Source organism: Schistocerca gregaria, chromosome 9, assembly GCF_023897955.1.
Source record: "Schistocerca gregaria isolate iqSchGreg1 chromosome 9, iqSchGreg1.2, whole genome shotgun sequence".
NCBI lineage: Eukaryota > Metazoa > Arthropoda > Insecta > Orthoptera > Acrididae > Schistocerca > Schistocerca gregaria.
The window spans coordinates 142,398,534-142,417,127 of NC_064928.1; the positions used below are offsets into that span (position 1 = coordinate 142,398,534).

Genomic DNA, 18,594 nt, shown 5'->3' on the forward strand with positions numbered 1-18,594 from the left:
ATTAATGTTTACTGTTAAAAGTGGATTGTGAACAGACATTAAATGTATGTACCACGGCTAAGCGCAATAGAGCTGTGTTGAGGGATAAATTGTTTTCTCGAGGTGTAAGAGGGTGGAGATGCGCGGGAGTGGATGAGAGGCAAGGGTAGGTTGCCGGATTGTGGTCATGTAATTCCCTCCTTTATAGGTCTGCAATCTGAAGTCGAGCAGATGACTGGAAATTCTGTCTGTGCTACCACACCACAAAAAGCAACAACAGGGTGGTTCACTAAGTTATACCGCCCTCAGCAGCACCCTATATGAAGACGTGCCCAGGGGTTGTTTGTGGAAAATAAAGTGCATTAACATTACACGGAAACAGATATGACCTGCTAAAATATTAATGCGAGCAACGCATATGAACAGGATCTACATAAATCCTTGCACACTGCTCTACTCTGGGAAAGAGGAAACTGATTCTTAGTCATCCTGTAGGACAGTCATAGTGTTCGTCCAGAAAAGGAAACTTTTTATACCATGAGTGCTGCTCCGTTTTCAGTTTACAGACAAACTGCCTGCGGATAAGGGTAACGCCACAGTTCTTCTGACAAGGGAAGCCTACAACGAGAAGATATATTGTCAGCTAAATGATTCCACGTACCGCAGAATTGAAAAGGACCCAACAAGCCGAATTTCAAGGAAAACTGCTACCCTTTTGAAGGACTGTTCTCTACCTGAACAAATTATCAAGAGATTGAGACCACACAATGCAGTACCACCAAGACTCTACGGTCTTCCCAAGATACACAAGGATGGTGCCCCACTACGATTAATAGTGAGTAATATTGGTGCTGCCACCTATTCTACAGCAAAATATCTGGCCTCACTACTAAAGCCGTATGTGGGTAAGTGTTGCCACCATATACGTAATTCCGAGGATTTTGTCAGTCGCTTGAAGGAAGTTAAGCTTAGCAGCTCGGATTTATTAGTCAGCTTTGATGTGGTCTCACTGTTTACCAAAGTGCCTTTAATGGAATCGTTACATCTTATTGGTAACTTATTCAGTGCAGAAATGACGGCCTTGTTTGAACATATACTCTCCTCAACGTACTTTCTATTCAATGACGAATTCTTTGAACAAACAGACGGCGTCGCCATGGGGAGCCCTTTGTCCCCTGTGGTAGCTAATCGTTTATGGAGGACTTTGAGGAGAAAGCACTTGAGTCTGCTGTCTTAAAGCCTACGGTCTTCTGGCGGTACGTAGATGATACTTTTGTTGTATGGCCTCATGGCAGACAGGAACTGGAGAAATTCCTTCATCATTTAAACTCTTTACATGAGAACATCAAATTCACGATGGAGATTGAAAAAGATGGCACTTTACCATTTCTAGACGTGCTAGTATGCCGTAAAAATGATGGGTCATTAGGACATTCTGTGTACAGGAAACCGACTCACACAGATCTGTATCTCCAGGCATCAAGCTGCCACCACCCAGCACAAACAGCCGGTGTTCTCAGTACCTTAATACATCGAGCGCATGTAATATCGGACGATGAAAACCTCCACGCAGAATTAGAACACTTGGAGAAGGTTTTTAAAGAGAATGGCTACACTTCACGCCAAATAAGAAAGGCCATGCGCAACTGTCATAACAAGAAGCAGCGCACTCAGGACGCTGATGACGACTTTAAATCAACTGCGTTTCTTCCATACGCCGGGAATGTGTCGTCGAAAATAGGCCGACTACTGAAGAAGAATAAAATCAAGGTTATCTTCCGTCCACCAGCAAAGAACCGGGCCCTGGTTGGATCCGTTAAAGACGATTTACAACTGAAGAAAGCAGGCGTCTACAAAATTCCCTGTGAATGTGGCTCTGCATATATTGGCCAGACGACAAGAACTGTCCATGAACGATGTACAGAACATGAAAGATACACCCGTCTGCGGCAACCGTCAAAATCGGCAGTAGCAGAGCACTGTATTTCATTGGGACATTCAATGGAATACAATGGAACAAAAATTTTAGCTCCGGTTTCCGGATTTTGGGATTCCGTAATCAAGGAATCAGTGGAAATACGTCTTGCCGATAATCTTATGAATCGTGACAACGGCTTTCAACTGGATAAAACTTGGAATCCTGTTATTAAAATTATACATTCACAGCGGAATAGGCAGCGTCATTCGATACTCAATGACTAGATGATCTTTTACTTTCACCACCGAGGGCAGCACGTACAACTCGGCTATGCCGTGCATGTCAACACGTGCGCGAGAATCGGTATAAATACCGCAACTGCACCTGGGCTCTTCAGTAGTTGTGTACTCACCTGATGATGGCCGGACGTCTCTGGGCCGAAATATCGTGGCAGAATGTCGACGGGATCCGGCTGCATACCCGGAAATTATTAGAAAAACTATACCACCTTGGAACTTCACCGAGTACTTGTTTATACAGCGATGTTATTTTCATTTTATTAAGCTAGTACTTATTAGCAGTAGTTGCAGTTGTTAAGTAAAATATGTTCTTGAAAACAACGGCTGTGAAGTGTTAAATATATGTGATGTTGCCAGTGACCTTACTAGTGTTTGTGCAAAAGGGAATGGACTGGCAAATGTGGTAGCTTGCAGATGTTTTTGACATTATATTGCAAAGCTTTGTAATTGTGCTGTCACTCGGTGGAGAATTAACGAGCGACCAGAAAGTTAATGCCGTTCCACACCATTAATTGTGTTACTGATGATGGACTGAATAAATCTGTTCCATTCAGGAACTGCTTGCACTTTTAGAGTGGGCTGCACTGAGTGGTGACACTGAGCACACATCTGCGGAATGGGTGTGAATATGTCTGATGGAATGGGACTGATCATGTTCAAGTGTAGAACAGTAATTTGCTGTAACGCATTTCTTGATTTATGCTGAAATATATGAAGTTCCATAATAGTTGGGTGACCAATGTCTCTTGCAGAGGCAAACTTTTAATCTCTTCAGATGTTAGAAGACATGGAACTGGGGTGATGCATCTGAAATCCCTCACGCAGTAAAAAGTATTCCAGCCAGTGATAGTGGGGACAATAAAACTGACATTGTTAAATACATACTGATAGCATTTCACATTTGGTACAGGCTTTTCAGCATGGTTGACAACTCCAGTTGTTGAGCATTTTTACATAAGCTCACTTAACAACTGCAAGTAAGTACTCATTTAATAAAGTGAAAATAGCTCCACTGTATAAACACTAGCCCTGAGATGTTATTTTGTCCACTCGCATAAGACAAATGGACAGAAAATGCTGAGAAGCTACAGTCAGTATGCAAAATAAGAAGCGAGCAGTGCTTGTAATGGCAGAAGTCACCTTTACTGGAAGAACACTACAGCTGCCAAATAGGATGACTAAGAATCTGTTTCCCCACTAGCAAAGTAGAACAGTGTGCAGAGATTTACACAGGTTCTGCCCAAAAGCATCTCTCGCATTAGCATTATTAGTAAGTCATATCTGTATCCCATGTAGTGTTAATGCACTTTGTTTAAAATAAACACCTCTCAGGCATGCCTCTTCGCTGCACCATCACTGATTCATGAGATGCACTGCATAGTGTCAGTAAACTTTATGAAACACCCTGTAGCTGCTTCCTGTGCTGTAGTGGGGTAGATAGTGTGTGCAATCACCTGCTCAATCTTCAGTTTCCAGACCTATGAAGGGCAGAACTGTATGACCGCAATCCAGTGAACTACCTTCCCTCGTGCTTTTACTCTCCGTCCTGTTTCATCCCCAGAAAACAATTCATCCCTTAATATGAATCTACCACACTTCGACATGGTACACACATTGAACAATTGTTTTTAACCCACTTTCTTTAAAGATAAGCATTAACTTCACACTGTTAAAACAATATTTTTAATAATCTATAATTTTTTCATCCCCTGCTTTGCAGAAACTATTACACCTAGAGAAAAAAAATGAATAGTATCTTTTTTGTAGTATATTTAACATAGTTTAATTTTGTACTGGGAAACAATTTCACTCCTACAGGGGTAAAATAGGGGACAAAACACTTTTTGAAAATATGTCGCTATTGAGGCGAACTACAAAAACTGGTATTTGATTTCCAAGTCAGAAATAAAATATATATTTATATTTCAGCTTTTTTGTAAATTCAACCACTAAGGAGGTAAAATAGTGGCCAAAAAGTTTTTTGAATATAAATTATTAAAGGTCTACTAAAGCATTATTTAAGATACATCTCTGGAAATTGGTATCTGACTTTTTGGTTACAAATAAAAAATACTTGTTTTAATGTTTTTGCAAGTTCAACCCCCTAAAGGAATGAAAGGGGGATGAAAATTTGCATTTGGCTTCTCTGTTAGAGATAAAAAGAGACATGTTTCACTTCTTTTGGAAATTCATCCCCTGAGGGAGTGAAATAGGGGATGAAAATTTTTACACAGATATTTCTTTCTGTTAAAAAAAATGTAAAGCAAACACTATCTACATTGATATTTCACTTCTTGGTTAGATATAAAGAAGAGTGTCTTAGGGGATGGAAGTTTCTATGGAAATATCACCACAAGAAAGCAAAAGCAATGATTAACTGTTGTAATGCTGTACAGAGGCAATACCAGAAGTAACAATAACCCAGTTTTATTCTGCTTCCACATGAAGAGGTCCACAATAAAACTAAATTTAGTACAGAATAGTACAGTCTCATAACTATAGAACACAGTCTTATATGTGAGCATACAAGAAGCACATAAACATAAGTAAGGCACAGTGCTCAGTGCAACAGGATTATATTGGGATGCTGTGCACACACGTTTCCAGGAGCAGAACTGGCTGAAGGAATGTTTAGTTAATAGCAATGTCTATGCACTCAACAGGTTTAAGGTTAAGAAATATTTTCAGAGATTTTGAGAATGTAGAGACATATCACTGAGATAGGGTCTCCAGTGCCGTCTCAGTGAGGAGCTGTCAAACAAATTGAAAATATAAAAAGCGAGTGCCAGTGTGCCTCCTCAGTAACAAAGCGCACAATAGTAGCATGTGAGCGAGTTCACAAAGAGTGCAATGATTTGATGAGCTGACTTCTATGCCCATCTTATGCTGCGGTCAAATTACCACACAAGGACATTCTTGCTCATACGATGCCTGCTGTTACAACAGTGATGTTTGTTGGTGGAACCAGTGGAAGAAGTGGGTAGTAGCCAGTGATGAATGGATACTCCCCAGGCAATATGACCACAGTGTGAGGAACTGCAAAGCTTCATGCACAGTGTTGGCACACAATGCAAGCACTGCAGAATGTAAGGACTTTCCCCACACAGCTCATTTGTTCACCCATTGTATTCCATGAACCCATTGGTGACAGAGAGCATTTAAGGTTGTGAAACAAGTCAAGCAATACATCAATAGGTAGAAACAGTCACAACAAATTATAACTAGTGTTCATCTGCTCACACTTGTAATGTTACTTCTAGATTAAAGAATATATGCTATTTGTGCACTTTAGCGTATTACTTGACAAAGTTAACCGTAGACCCAATCATAACGGGACCTAAGCTGGTCACCTGACTAGGGACAGCTATGCTCCCATTTAAGTAATGGGCATTTTTGCCTCACAGTGCAACCTAGTAAAGTGATAGCAAAAAAATGACAACACAGGTGGCCATGCCAGCTCATTATCAACATAATTCAGTTTATTGACAGAAAGGAGGAGAGAGAAGTGACAGTGGTGACAGAACATAGTAGCAAAATGTTAAAGATTATTAAGTCAACAGCAGCATATTATGGAAGGAGGGGTACTGTGTGAAGTGGGATAGGATTTGAGTATCTATCCCAAAGTGCACACTATAAATACCCCATTAACAATATGAACAAATGTGTTGATAGGCATCAATTTATGTGATATTAGAAAAGGAATTAATTAAGATTTAATATACTTTATGTGTTAGAAATTTTTTCTGAACGTGTCTGCCTGGAGTGTAGTCTTGTGTGGAACAGAAAAGTGGGCATTAATCAGTTCAAATGAGAAGCATTTGAAATGTGGTGTTAAAGAAGAAAGCTGAAGATTAGATGGGTACATTGAACACCTGGTGACGAAGTCCTCAAACAAACCGAAGAATGAATGGAGTAAGTAGGTTCAAAGGGATGTGGGCTGCAGTAATTATGCAGAGATGAAGAGGCTGGTGCAGGATACATTAGTGTGCAGAGCTGCATCGAACCAGTTTTCGGACTGAAGACTGCAACAGCAAAAAGAATGAACAATACAAAGGAATACCAGCCTTGACACATCACAACTTTTCGCACACAAAGCTGGATTTTATGGGTAACAGAAAAGCTGAGGAAAACTATCCTGTCAGTGGGATATTGTAGAAACAGTGTTAATAAAAGAGTCATCACCTGTGAATGAGATGACACTTTAAAAAAAAGACTATAAAAAAATTGAATTTCACACATAAAGCAGATAGTGGTTTGCTCAGCTGAAACATGGGGTTTGTGCAGGACGAGGTAGGGAATGCGCAATGACCAATTTTTGGCCAAAGTGCTGGGTGAGTTCATTTGTTTGTTTGAAAGGGGAGTCTGACAGTGTTTGCCACCTTTTGGCCTGTTGACAATGACAGAATCGAAGTGCACACCATGCAATCTTTCTCAAATGATTTTACACAAACTATTCAGTAAAGAACTCATTTTTGCATTACTCATAGCTTTATATGTCAGGTTCATGCCTATTTGCCCATCATTTCATTAATGGTCATAGTTATTGTGACACCTACACAGAAGTAACACACTGCAAAAATTACAAAAAAGGTTGCAATGAAAAGGGGCTACACAATATGTTGCAATGTATAAATGTCAAATGATAGCACACAAAGACTAGAGTATTTTACATATGGTTATTATACAAAATTTCATTATCTACCATATTAGTCGACGAAAAAACATAATTTTTAGGGGCCATTAATAGCTGGTGAAACAAGAAATGCTATGGGTTTTGGAACACACAAGTGAAGTCATTGCAGGTTTATTTTGTGCCGAGGATGTGCTGGTTCCCTCAGTTCCTCATTTAATAAATGTAATAAAACACTGTCACAAATTCCCTCGCAATTGCACCTGTACAACATATCAGAGAGGCAACACTATGTAAACTCCAATTTGTTTTGGCAAAAAAAAAAAAAGTTTTAATATGGCAACAAGAGAAATTGTAGGTATTGCTCTAAATTCACCACTCATGATGCTTTTCTGAAAGTTACAAATGGTTAACATGCAAAACGAAATTAAATCACTGCCATTTCGGTGAAATTCTTTTTAGATATTAATCAAAGCACAGGTGACAGATCTTTTGAATGGTCACCATGCAAGTGAGTGTGGGCGCAGTGGCACCACTTAATATTTACAAAAAAATGTGAGGGTAGGCTTCAGTTTCAGTTTAGAGGGGCACTTTCCCTCCAGCACTTTGCATTTCCCCTACAACACCTGCCCATAACCCCCACCACTAACGCTCTCCCCACACGTGCCCTGCCGACTACACATCTACCGGTCACAGTATGCTGCACGGGCTCTACACTGTGAAGAAATGTTACCACTGTGATAGTGTGCATGGAGTAATGTCAAATACAAGTGGTGGACACTGTTTAATTGTTGCGCTATGCAGGGCACCGAAGTATAGATACACAGCATGTAATAGAATCCACCTGTAAAAAGTATATGCTTTTAAATACTTGCTCTTCCTGTTTCTCTGGTATGAATACGACAATACTGCCACCATGGGATTGCCTTCATTTTGCTTTGCAGGGTAACATATAATCTGAAGTTCATTTTACTTGCATGTGACATTTTACTTCAGTAAGTATTATTGTTTCTTTGCTCTCTCGGCCTTATTAATCTCTGATTTCACTTTTACACAATGTTATCCGGAGCCAAACCTGAGGGGTGTACTTATCTAGCTCTTTTTTGTTTATAGCACTATACTGTTTGCCAATATAAGCACTAGTACTATGATATCAGAAAACAAATTACTTACCTCATCATCCGCTTGATGCCTCCTTTCCAGTTTTGCTTTTCGCAGAGCTTCCATGCCTTTTGTTTGTTTGTAATGAGGATCTGTTGGGTCGATGTTGTAGTGGTGGGATGAAAACAGAGCAGAAAACCTCTCATCATTTACATTCACCTGGAAAATAAACATACCAACTGAGAAATGATATTTGGAGGAGGGAAGGGGGGAGAGCTTATCTCCAGTTCCTAATAGCTGTTAGAGCTTCCCGTGCGATATTAAAATTAAGGCAGCTACATCTGTAGTAACAAACTATTCTATATAAAACTTTATGAAAGGAATTTTCTGTTTCATATTTTTTTTAAATAATGTTTGTTGTTATGGAAACATTTCTGTCCGAGAAGTTTCCCCATTACAGTTTCAGACAGGCATAACAAACTGCAGTTGTTTGCTGATGATACTACGGTGTACATTAAGGTTCAAAGTTGAGTGACAGTAGGAAGATACAAGACGACCGAGACAAAATTTCCAGTTGGTGTGATGAATGGCAGCTAGCTCTAAATATGGAAAAATTTAAGTTAATGTGGATGAGTAGGAAGATCAAACCTGTAATGTTCAGATATAGTATTATTAGTGTCCTGCCTGACACAGTTAAACCATTTAAATACCTGGGCATAATGTTACAAAGCGATATGAGGTGGAACAGGAATGTGAGAACTGTGGTAGGGAAGGCTAATGGTTGACTTTCGTTTACTGGCAGAATTTTAGGAAAGAGACCGCATATAGGATGCTAGTGCAGGATATTCTTGAGTACTGCTCGAGTGTTTGGGATCTGTACCAGGTCAAACTGAAGAGCGACATCGAAGCAATGCAGAGGTGGCCTGCTAGATTTGTTACCAGTAGATTCAAACAACACATAAGTGTTACGGAGATGCTTTGGGAACTCAAATAGCATTATTAACAGTTGCTGGTTGCTGTTTTCTCCTTTACAAGAATCAATTTGTAAAAAATTTCTTATCGACAATGTAGAACCATCTGTTTCCTGAATGGCACTTAGAATGTTTTTAATATAGTATTTATTTTTTGCGGTGATGCAGTAAGCAGCACAATTCTGTAGTATCAGAATACCTTCTTAGTTTTTTAGGCACAAAAAAAATTATGTTCAAACAGATTATATATATATATATATATATATATATATATATATATATATATATATATATATATATATATATATATATATATATATATATATATGTATGTATGTCTGCTTGTGTCTGTGTATGTGCAGATGGATATGTGTGTGTGTGCGAGTGTACACCTGTCCTTTTTTTCCCCTAAGGGAAGTCTTTCCGCTCCCGGGATTGGAATGACTCCTTACCCTCTCCCTTAAAACCCACACCCTTTCATTTTTCCCTCTCCTTCCCTCTTTCCTGACGAAGCAACTGCCAGTTGCGAAAGCTCGTAATTCTGTGTGTGTGTTTGTGTGTTTTGTTCATGTGCCTATATATATATATATATATAACAGAAAGAAAATTCCACATGGGAAAAATATATTAAAAACAAAGATTCCAAGACTTACCAAGCGGGAAAGCGCCGGCAGACAGGCACATGAACAAAACACACAAACACACACACAGAATTACGAGCTTTCGCAACTGGCAGTTGCTTCGTCAGGAAAGAGGGAAGGAGAGGGAAAAATGAAAGGATGTGGGTTTTAAGGGAGAGGGTAAGGAGTCATTCCAATCCCGGGAGCGGAAAGACTTCCCTTAGGGGAAAAAAAGGACAGGTGTACACTCGCACACACACACACACACATATATCCATCCGCACATACACAGACACAAGCAGACTTTATATATATATATATATATATATATATATATATATATATATAAAACAGAAAGAAACTTCCACATGGGAAAAATATATTAAAAATAAAGATTCCAAGACTTACCAAGCGGGAAAGCGCCGGCAGACAGGCACATGAACAAAACACACAAACACACACACAGAATTACAAGCTTTCGCAACTGGCAGTTGCTTCGTCCTTCCTTCCTGACGAAGCAACTGCCAGTTGCGAAAGCTTGTAATTCTGTGTGTGTGTTTGTGTGTTTTGTTCATGTGCCTGTCTGCCGGCGCTTTCCCGCTTGGTAAGTCTTGGAATCTTTATTTTTAATATATATATATATATATATATATATTTTCTCCTGACAAATATCTGATTTGCCACATAGAATGTTTTCCATTTTCACTCTTCAAATGTTTAAGTGTTTCATGTAACTGTATGTGAAACTGTGTCTTCTAGTACAATTCATATACAGAACAAAAGAATAAAAGAAATAAACTAAGTAAGAGCATATGGGCTATCAGACCAATTGTGTGATTGGCTTGAAGAGTTCCTAGATAACAGAACGCAGCATCTCATTCTCAATTTAGAGAAGTCTTCCGAAGTAAGAGTGATTTCAGGTGTGCAGCAGGGGAGTGTCGTAGGACCGTTGCTATTCACAATATACATAAATGACCTTGTGGGTGACATCGGAAGTTCACTGAGGCTCTTTGTGGATGATGCTGTGGTATATCTAGAGGTTGTAACAATGGAAAATTGTACTGAAATGCAGGAGGATCTGCAGCAAATTGACGCATGGTGCAGGGGATGGCAATTGAATCTAAATGTAGACAAGTGTAATGTGATGTGAATACATAGAAAGAAAGATCCCATATCATTTAGCTAAAATATAGCATGTCAGCAACTAGAAGCAGTTAATTCCATAAATTATCTGGGAGTACGCATTAGGAGTGATATAAATGGAATGATCATATAAAGTTGATTGTCGGTAAAGCAGATGCCAGATTTAGATTCGCTGGAAGAATCCTAAGGAAGTGCAATACAAAAACAAAGGAAGTATGTTACAGTACGCTTGTTCGCCCACTGCTTGAGTGCTGCTCAGCGGTGTGGGATCTGTACCAGATAGGGTTAATAGAAGAGATAGAGAAGATCCAACGGAGAGCAGCGCGCTTCGTTATAGGATCATTTAGTAATCGCGAAAGCGTTACGGAGATGATAGATAAACTCCAGTGGAAGACTCTGCAGGAGACACACTCAGTTGCTCGGTAAGGGCTTTTGTTGAAGTTTCGAGAACATACCTGCACCGAGGAGCCAAGCAGTATATTGCTTCCTCCCACGTACATCTCGCGAAGTGACCATGAGGATAAAATCAGAGAGATTAGAGCCCACACAGAGGCGTACTGACAATCCTTCTTTCCACAAACAATACGAGACTGGAATAGAAGGGAGAACCGATAGAGGTACTCAAGGTACCCTCCACCACACACCGTAAGGTGGCTTGCGGAGTATGAATATGGATGTAGATGTAGATGTAGATGTAGAAAGACTCAGTATCTGTCCAACAGGCTGAAACTGTGCGCCGAATTGGAACTCTAACACAGAACCTCACTTCTGCAAATGAAGCTCTCACCGACAGAGCAATCTAGGTATGACCCACAAGCCAACCTCGCAGTTTAAGTTCTGCCATGTAGCCACTGTCACTTTCCAAACTTAACAGAAGCTCTCTGGCATATTTGGCAATACTAGTACTTCTGTAGAGAATCCCCTCAGAACAGGCTATTCCAATGTAGCCCCTGGAATGAGGGCACCTGCACCTGTGCCCTTGTCCACCCCTAGCTGCACATGTGAGCAGGAGCAGGTAGTATAGGCTACCCACCAGACGGCCATATTGCATACGTCCCGCACACGTGTGAGCTGTTTGGCTGCCCCTGCCCTAAGTGCAGTGCCTGTGGAGTACAGTCATTCACGTAACAGGCCAGCTTGAGACCGCCCGTACGTCAGCCTTTTGACATTTCTCTGCAGTATCCTTATCCAGGAAGACTTCTGTGAAGCTCGGAAAGTAGGAGATGAGATACTAGCAGAAATGAAGATGTGAGGGTCAGTAACCTTACCTCTGTAGGAAAGTGAGGTTCTGGGTTTGTATCTCGATCGCCACACAATTTTAGCTTGTAGAAATTTAAACAATACTGCACAATAGCTGATATGCAGTGTGTGCAGTTTCCAGATTTCTGTCAGTTCCGAACTAGGGAGCCAAAAGAGAGAAAATGTGCTGGTCTAATAACTTACATAATGTGGCTTAGCGCTTTACTGTAAATACAGTCAACAGAAACTTAAAAACTCAATTGTAATTGTCCAAATATTTCAAGAAGGAAGCTATTAAGAGCATTAACTGGGGTTTGACAGTCTGACAGCTAGGAAATACAATCAATGTGCTACAACCTGACAAAGCCTAAAAAATACAGTTACAGTAATTGTAATTGAATAGATACAAAATCTACTCCCCACCAAGCAGTGGCAGGAGAATACACATATAAAAGGTATTACAGCTTGCAAAGCCAGTGGCTCCCTCTTCTGGAAGAAGTGTTGAAGAGGAAGGAAGAGGGGTGAAGGAAAAAGGACAGGCGAGGTTTAGGAAAAGGGGTAGAGTTCGAAAAGTTTCCCAGAACAACGGGCCAGGGGAGACTTTACCAGACAGGATGAGAAGGAAAGACAGACTGCTGATGACTGCATCAGACAAGATCTGAAAACCAGAGAGCTTAAAGGTGGAAGATATGATAATATGCAAGACAGAGATTACTGCTAAAACTTCATGCACGAGTTAATAAGAGCAAAAAGCTAAGTGCATTGTATGTGATAAAGCTGGGACAGGGACGCCGAAAAATAGACAGGTCAGAAAATGAAGAATATAGAAAAGGGAGCAAAGAAAGGAATGGTTCCTGTGATGAAATGCTGAAACTGAAGAAATTAATGTAAATTAAGGACACGTGGGTGGTGAGAATCAAGGACATGTTGTAGTGCCAGTTCCCACCAATGGATTTCTCTGCAACAGGATATTGGGTGATGCCAGTATACACCCTCTGCCTATGCCCATTCACATCCTGATAACATGGTGGTAGTGATGATGATGTAAAAGGCCAAATAATGTTTACATTAGAGATGGTATAAGACGTGTGTCATTTCACAGGTGGCTCTCCATTTGATAGTTACAATTTTGTCATTTATAGTGCTGGTATAGGTGGTGGCAGGAGAGTGAATACCCCCCCCCCCCCCCCAATCCCATATACATTGTCTGTCTGCTGCTGAGCATTTTCTCAGCTCCCAAACCTATGACATCAATCCTGACCTTAATCAACTTTATACCTATCAACAAGTACTTCAGCTAAGAGGGGCAGACATACAAACAGATCAGGGGTAAAGCCATGGGAACCAGGATGGCTTCTTCCTATGCCAACCTTACCACGGGTCACTTGGAGGGGGCTTCCCTGCGATACACAAGTCTTCGGCCCCTGTTTGCTTTAGATACATTGAAGACATCTTAGCCATATGGACTCTTGGTGAGGCTGACCTGTTGAGATTCCTGGAATTTCTACATATATTTCCACAATTAAATTTCACATGGTCCTATACCAAATCCAATGCCTTTCCTTGATATTGATCTCGTCCTGACCAAAGGTTCATATTAAACCTATGAACAAACAATAGTACTTACATTTTGATACATATCGCCCTTTCCATGTCAGGCATTCCCCCTCATACAGGTGAGGTCCACTCTGTCCAAGATTTTGCCCTCCATGCCTAGAATAGCTTCTAATCGCCCTCTCAAATATCCTTTTCAGATCCTATGCTCCTTCTGTACCTGTCTCCCTACACTATGTCTCCTACCCCTATGACCATCCCCACTGCAAGACTTGCCCTATTCACCCTCCTACCATAACCTATACAAGAGCTGTAGCTGGCAAAACATATGCTATCAGAGGAAGGGACACATGTGAAACGACAAATGTCATTACCATCTGTCGTGTAAAAGTTGTTCGGCCTTTTATATGGGCATGACTATCACTAAGTTATCAGTTAGGATGAATAGGCATAGGCAGAGGTTACATACTGGTAACACCTAATATCCTGTTCCAGAGCATGCTCAACAAAATGACACGTCGTGACTCAGTGCCTGTGTGGCATTGGATTCTTCGCCCAGACACCAGTTTGTCAGAACACCGCAGGTGGGAACTGGCACTACCACACGTACTCGGTACTTGCCACCCATCTGGCCTTAATTTACATTAATTTCTTCAGTCTCAGCATTTCTTCACAGTACTATTCATTTCCTCACTCCCTTTTAGTTTTCTACATATTTTATTTTCTGACCTGTCTATTTTTCGCTGTCCTTCTCCCACCTCTAACACATACAATGCACTTAGCTTTATGCTCTTATTAAATCGACTATTTAGCAATATTATCTGTCTCCCATACTGTCCACTCTTCCACCACTAAGCACTCAGGTTTTCAAATCTCACCTGGTCCAGCCCCAACAAGCAGTCTTCCTCCCCTTGTCGTGTTCGGTAATTCTCCCCTGACCCAGGGTTCTGGGTGACTTTTCAAAATTCTACTCCTCTTCCTGCCCCTCCAACCCTTCTGCAGGAGAGGGCACCTCTGCCTCCAAAAGCTTGCAACTCTAATACCTTTTCTATGTGTGTTCTGCCGCCACTTGGCGAGTAGATTTTGTATCTATTCAATTATTTATCTATTCATTTACGTGTATTTTTAAAAATTGATTATTTTTATTTGTAAATTACAATAATTGGTTTATTAACTCCATTAATTGTTCTCTGAAACCTTAAATTCCAAATTTTCAACTCCACCACCTACTCAAGTGTTGGCAGTTGTCAACTGATTAGCTTGCTGAAAAGTTACATGCAAAATTGTGTTTAATACAAATTTACCTGGAAATCATCCTCTGTATTGGCAAGTTGTTCCTCTTTCTTGGCTTTCTTTCCTAGTTTCTTCTTCTTTCTCTTCTTTTTGCTGCCAGATTCCGCTTCTTGAATAGATTTTAAACTGAAATGTTTCTTGCTCTCCTGACCACCATCTTCCAGCATTAGAAGCTCCAATTCAGCCTAGACAATATAATTATGGTTAGGAGACATTAATGAGAAACTTATACTTGTCGTTACATATTTTTCACAAGCACCGCGTATGTGCATCACTAACCAACCTCCCAACACACACACACACACACACACACACACACACACACACACACACACACACACACACACACAGAGAGAGAGAGAGAGAGAGAGAGAGAGAGAGAGAGAGAGAGAGAGATTCCATCTTCAAGCTCTTATCATTGTCCTTTACATCATTTCACAATCTTTTTATATGAGGTTTTCAGTTTATTGCATTTTTAGGAAATTTGGTTGTTGTTACAGGTGGGCATAAACATTTCCCAATGATAATGTGAGCAGAGTTTGTATCACTGGCATTGCAAAAGTGAACATTTTTGTAGCTCCTAACACTAACAACTGTCACAGTTAGTTACATGATAAATAGTGCAATGTGTTGAAATATTTCCATTTTTCTCTTCTAGCTAATGATCACATCTGAGAACATGGAGCAATAATATACTCTAAGTCCCCAAAGTAGATATTTGGCTTTTCAGCTTCCTATTTTCCTCCCAAAACTTTTTCATTCTTCATGGCCGAGCTGCCCTTTCTTTGTCAGTTATGGCGTATTGTTTTCATTTAAATGATTTAATTCTCATGTCTCCATTCCACAGACTTGTCTTTTCTTCCCTGTTGTCAATTTCCTGAATTGTTATACTTATCCCTTTTAAATCATCCTGGACCTCTTTGAACCAGTTATTCTTGGTTATAGTTTTCCAAAAGTAGTTTAATAGTTGTTTCACTAGCCTAGTCTTCATATCTGTTACTGACACACTTTCCTCCATTAGGCAGCAACTGCTATTGTCCATCGATTTACTGCCCCCCCCCCCCCCCCCCTCTTCCTCACGAAGATTGGTTGTTTGCCTTCATTAGTTTATCTGTTGTTGATTCATAGCATTTTGTTCATGTATTTTACTTAATGTTTAACAATGGAGAAGTACTGTTTGAAGTTGGCACTCACTGTCAGAGATTTCTTCTTGTATGCTGGCCAGGTGCTATGTTGTGCCTGTTTCTATTTAGTTGTTCTGCTTTCTACTGACACTTTATCATGCTAGTTCCAGGTTACAATTCAGCTAGATATTTGTCCTTTTCCACAATCTTAATTTGTATGTATGCTGCATATTTTCGTACTGTAAAGGTATAAATTTGAATTACACCAAACACCGCATGTCACTTTCCAAAGCATTGAAATCAAGAGATTGCTATGCACTTTTGTAAGCCAGTCATAGCTCATGTCACTTGATCTCTCCCACTGATGACAGCATAGGACACGTGATGTAGTCAGCCAATAGCAAGATCACTCTTAAGTAGTGCGAACACACAAATAAGAAAAGTTCATGGTTTAAATTAAGATACATCACACAAATGTGCCAGTAAAATTTTTAATAATGACGTAAATGTCTGATCTGGGCTCGAAATTCTTCTAAATCGTCAGCCTCAAAGAGTTGGTTTTTATTAAGTTTAATTTTAATAATGAACATCCTCAGATGTACTGTTTACCTAGAATTTACCTAGGTTTCTAACAACTAATACAGTAATTCTAGGTAAACGGTGCAACTGAGGCTGTTCATTATTAAAATTAAAATTAATATTTATACAGTTGCTGACAGGGCCGCAAAATGTTGAAGATATTTAAGTTGATTTCTGAATGATAGTCAAACACTTTGTGATTTAAGAAATTCATCGTACATTCTCACACACAGTTCGTCTTGTGCAAAGGAAATTTGCTTTAAATGTAACACTTTTCAAACCACCATTCACAATATTTTACCGCAACCTGTTAGAAATAGGTTCATTTCAGCAGTTGCAAGATAGCTTCAGTTAACAGGTGTCACCGCGCTTGCGCAGCTACGATGATGCAGGTAGCCCATATGTTCGTATGTGTAAAACATTAAAAGATCTTATATTATGTCATAAAAGAAACAAGACATCAGAGCATCGGAATTTCGTGAACCACACTAAAATGCATAATTCGGCTTAAAGTGCACATTTGTATGTCCATATTCGGATGTAAATTTTCTTGGAGTACCAGTGCTGTATTATCTCACATTTGGTTCTTTATTATGGTATAACGCCATAAATGCACTTGAAATGCAGCGAACAATTGAAACCAGCCAAGAGTGTGAAATTAAACACGTTTCAAATAAATTGACTGTCTCAGCAGAAAAGATTAATATAAGTCAAATCTCTTTAACAAACCGACAGGTCAAGCAGTCATGGCATAATGTATTCCAGGACCGTATATGCCATATGTACAACTGACTGGATGCCAAAGTCAGAGCCTGTGGAGGCTACACCATGCACTAATATGGGTGTTTTAGCATGGGCTGATACTTGGCACCTCTGAACCACTTTTACTACTGATCTTTAAATGTAATTATTTGATATACTCCATATGCACTGTTGCAACAATAAATCTTGAGTGAATCGGAAACTTCCAAAAGGGGTAATTTTTTTTCTGGCAGTGTATATTCTAATTTTTTTTGTTTCCTCAAACCACTGCGTAGTCCAGTGCAGTAAACTAATAAAATCAAGAGTCAAAGGAACACCCTACTTTCTAGAAGACAATGATACACTGGCAGAAACCCATTCACTCAAAATATTCTTCTCAAAGCACTGCTTTTCCTCCTTACTTCTGCTCCATACAGACAGTGCCTCAGGGAAAGGACTAAATACTGAAAAATTTAACAAGTAACACAAGATGTGAATATGATATAATTACCTTTCTTCGTTTTTCTTCATCATCATCATCATCATCATTATCATCACCAACATCTTGCCGTTTCCTTTTCTTTTTCTTATTTTCCTTTGGCACTGTATCCTTCAGTTCCTCCTTAAAATACGGATCACTCATGTCTATATCTGAGGGAATTTCATCATCACTGAAAGGTACAGCTTCTCCATTTTCCTCCTGAAATGTAGAAAACATAAAAAGCATTAATTTAGAATTACTACGATTCATGCAGTTCATCTCACTACTGATGAATACCGAATTTCTGCCCATTGTCTTTATATCATTACTATATTACTTATTCAAGCACAGAAACTACACCCTCTGCACTGTACTTCTGGTAATACAAATGGTTTATTTTCACAAAAGAGAGCACCATAATTCCATAGATACCAAGCGAAATGCAGGCTTAAAAGATAGAATGTGTATCATCTTTTGCTAAGCATGTGTAAATATATCGTCATATTTCTTTATAACTTTAAGAAAAATGTATCACAAGTCTCAAAGGTGATTGCAGTGAGCAGAAAGACAAGTCAAAGACTGAAATATCAAATGAATGGTTGAATCCCCTTTAGCAGTCAAACAGCAAAACACAGTGGAACATACTACACAATAAGATTCAAAAATATTGTTACTTTTTTATAATTTATGTGCTATTCTTTTTGGCTGAACTTATATTTTTTACTTGCACTGACAGTTCTTGGACAGCAGTGACAAGGAATTCAGTTGCAGATTATATAGCGAATGTTAAACTGAAGGTCCCCCTTTAACTTGGACCGTTAATCCAAAGATCAGAAGTCAAGAGAGTACCACTTCCAACAGGATTGTGCACTGTGCTGTTCAAACCAATCTGCTGACTGGTGAGAGCTTTACCTTTGCCTCA

At 39.6% G+C, this 18,594-nt stretch overlaps 1 protein-coding gene across 2 annotated transcripts in view; it reads right to left on the minus strand.

The window, feature by feature from the left end:
* LOC126291907 (ESF1 homolog) overlaps positions 1-18,594 on the minus strand; it is a 72,895-nt gene that overhangs the window by 5,477 nt on the left and 48,824 nt on the right. For both annotated transcript variants that reach the window (XM_049985639.1, XM_049985638.1), the window contains exons 8-10: positions 17,703-17,891; positions 14,759-14,932; positions 8,000-8,146 (exon numbers count right to left, since the gene is read on the minus strand). In XM_049985639.1, coding sequence (XP_049841596.1) covers positions 8,000-8,146; positions 14,759-14,932; positions 17,703-17,891 — 510 coding nt within the window. The remainder of the gene's footprint in view (positions 1-7,999; positions 8,147-14,758; positions 14,933-17,702; positions 17,892-18,594) is intronic.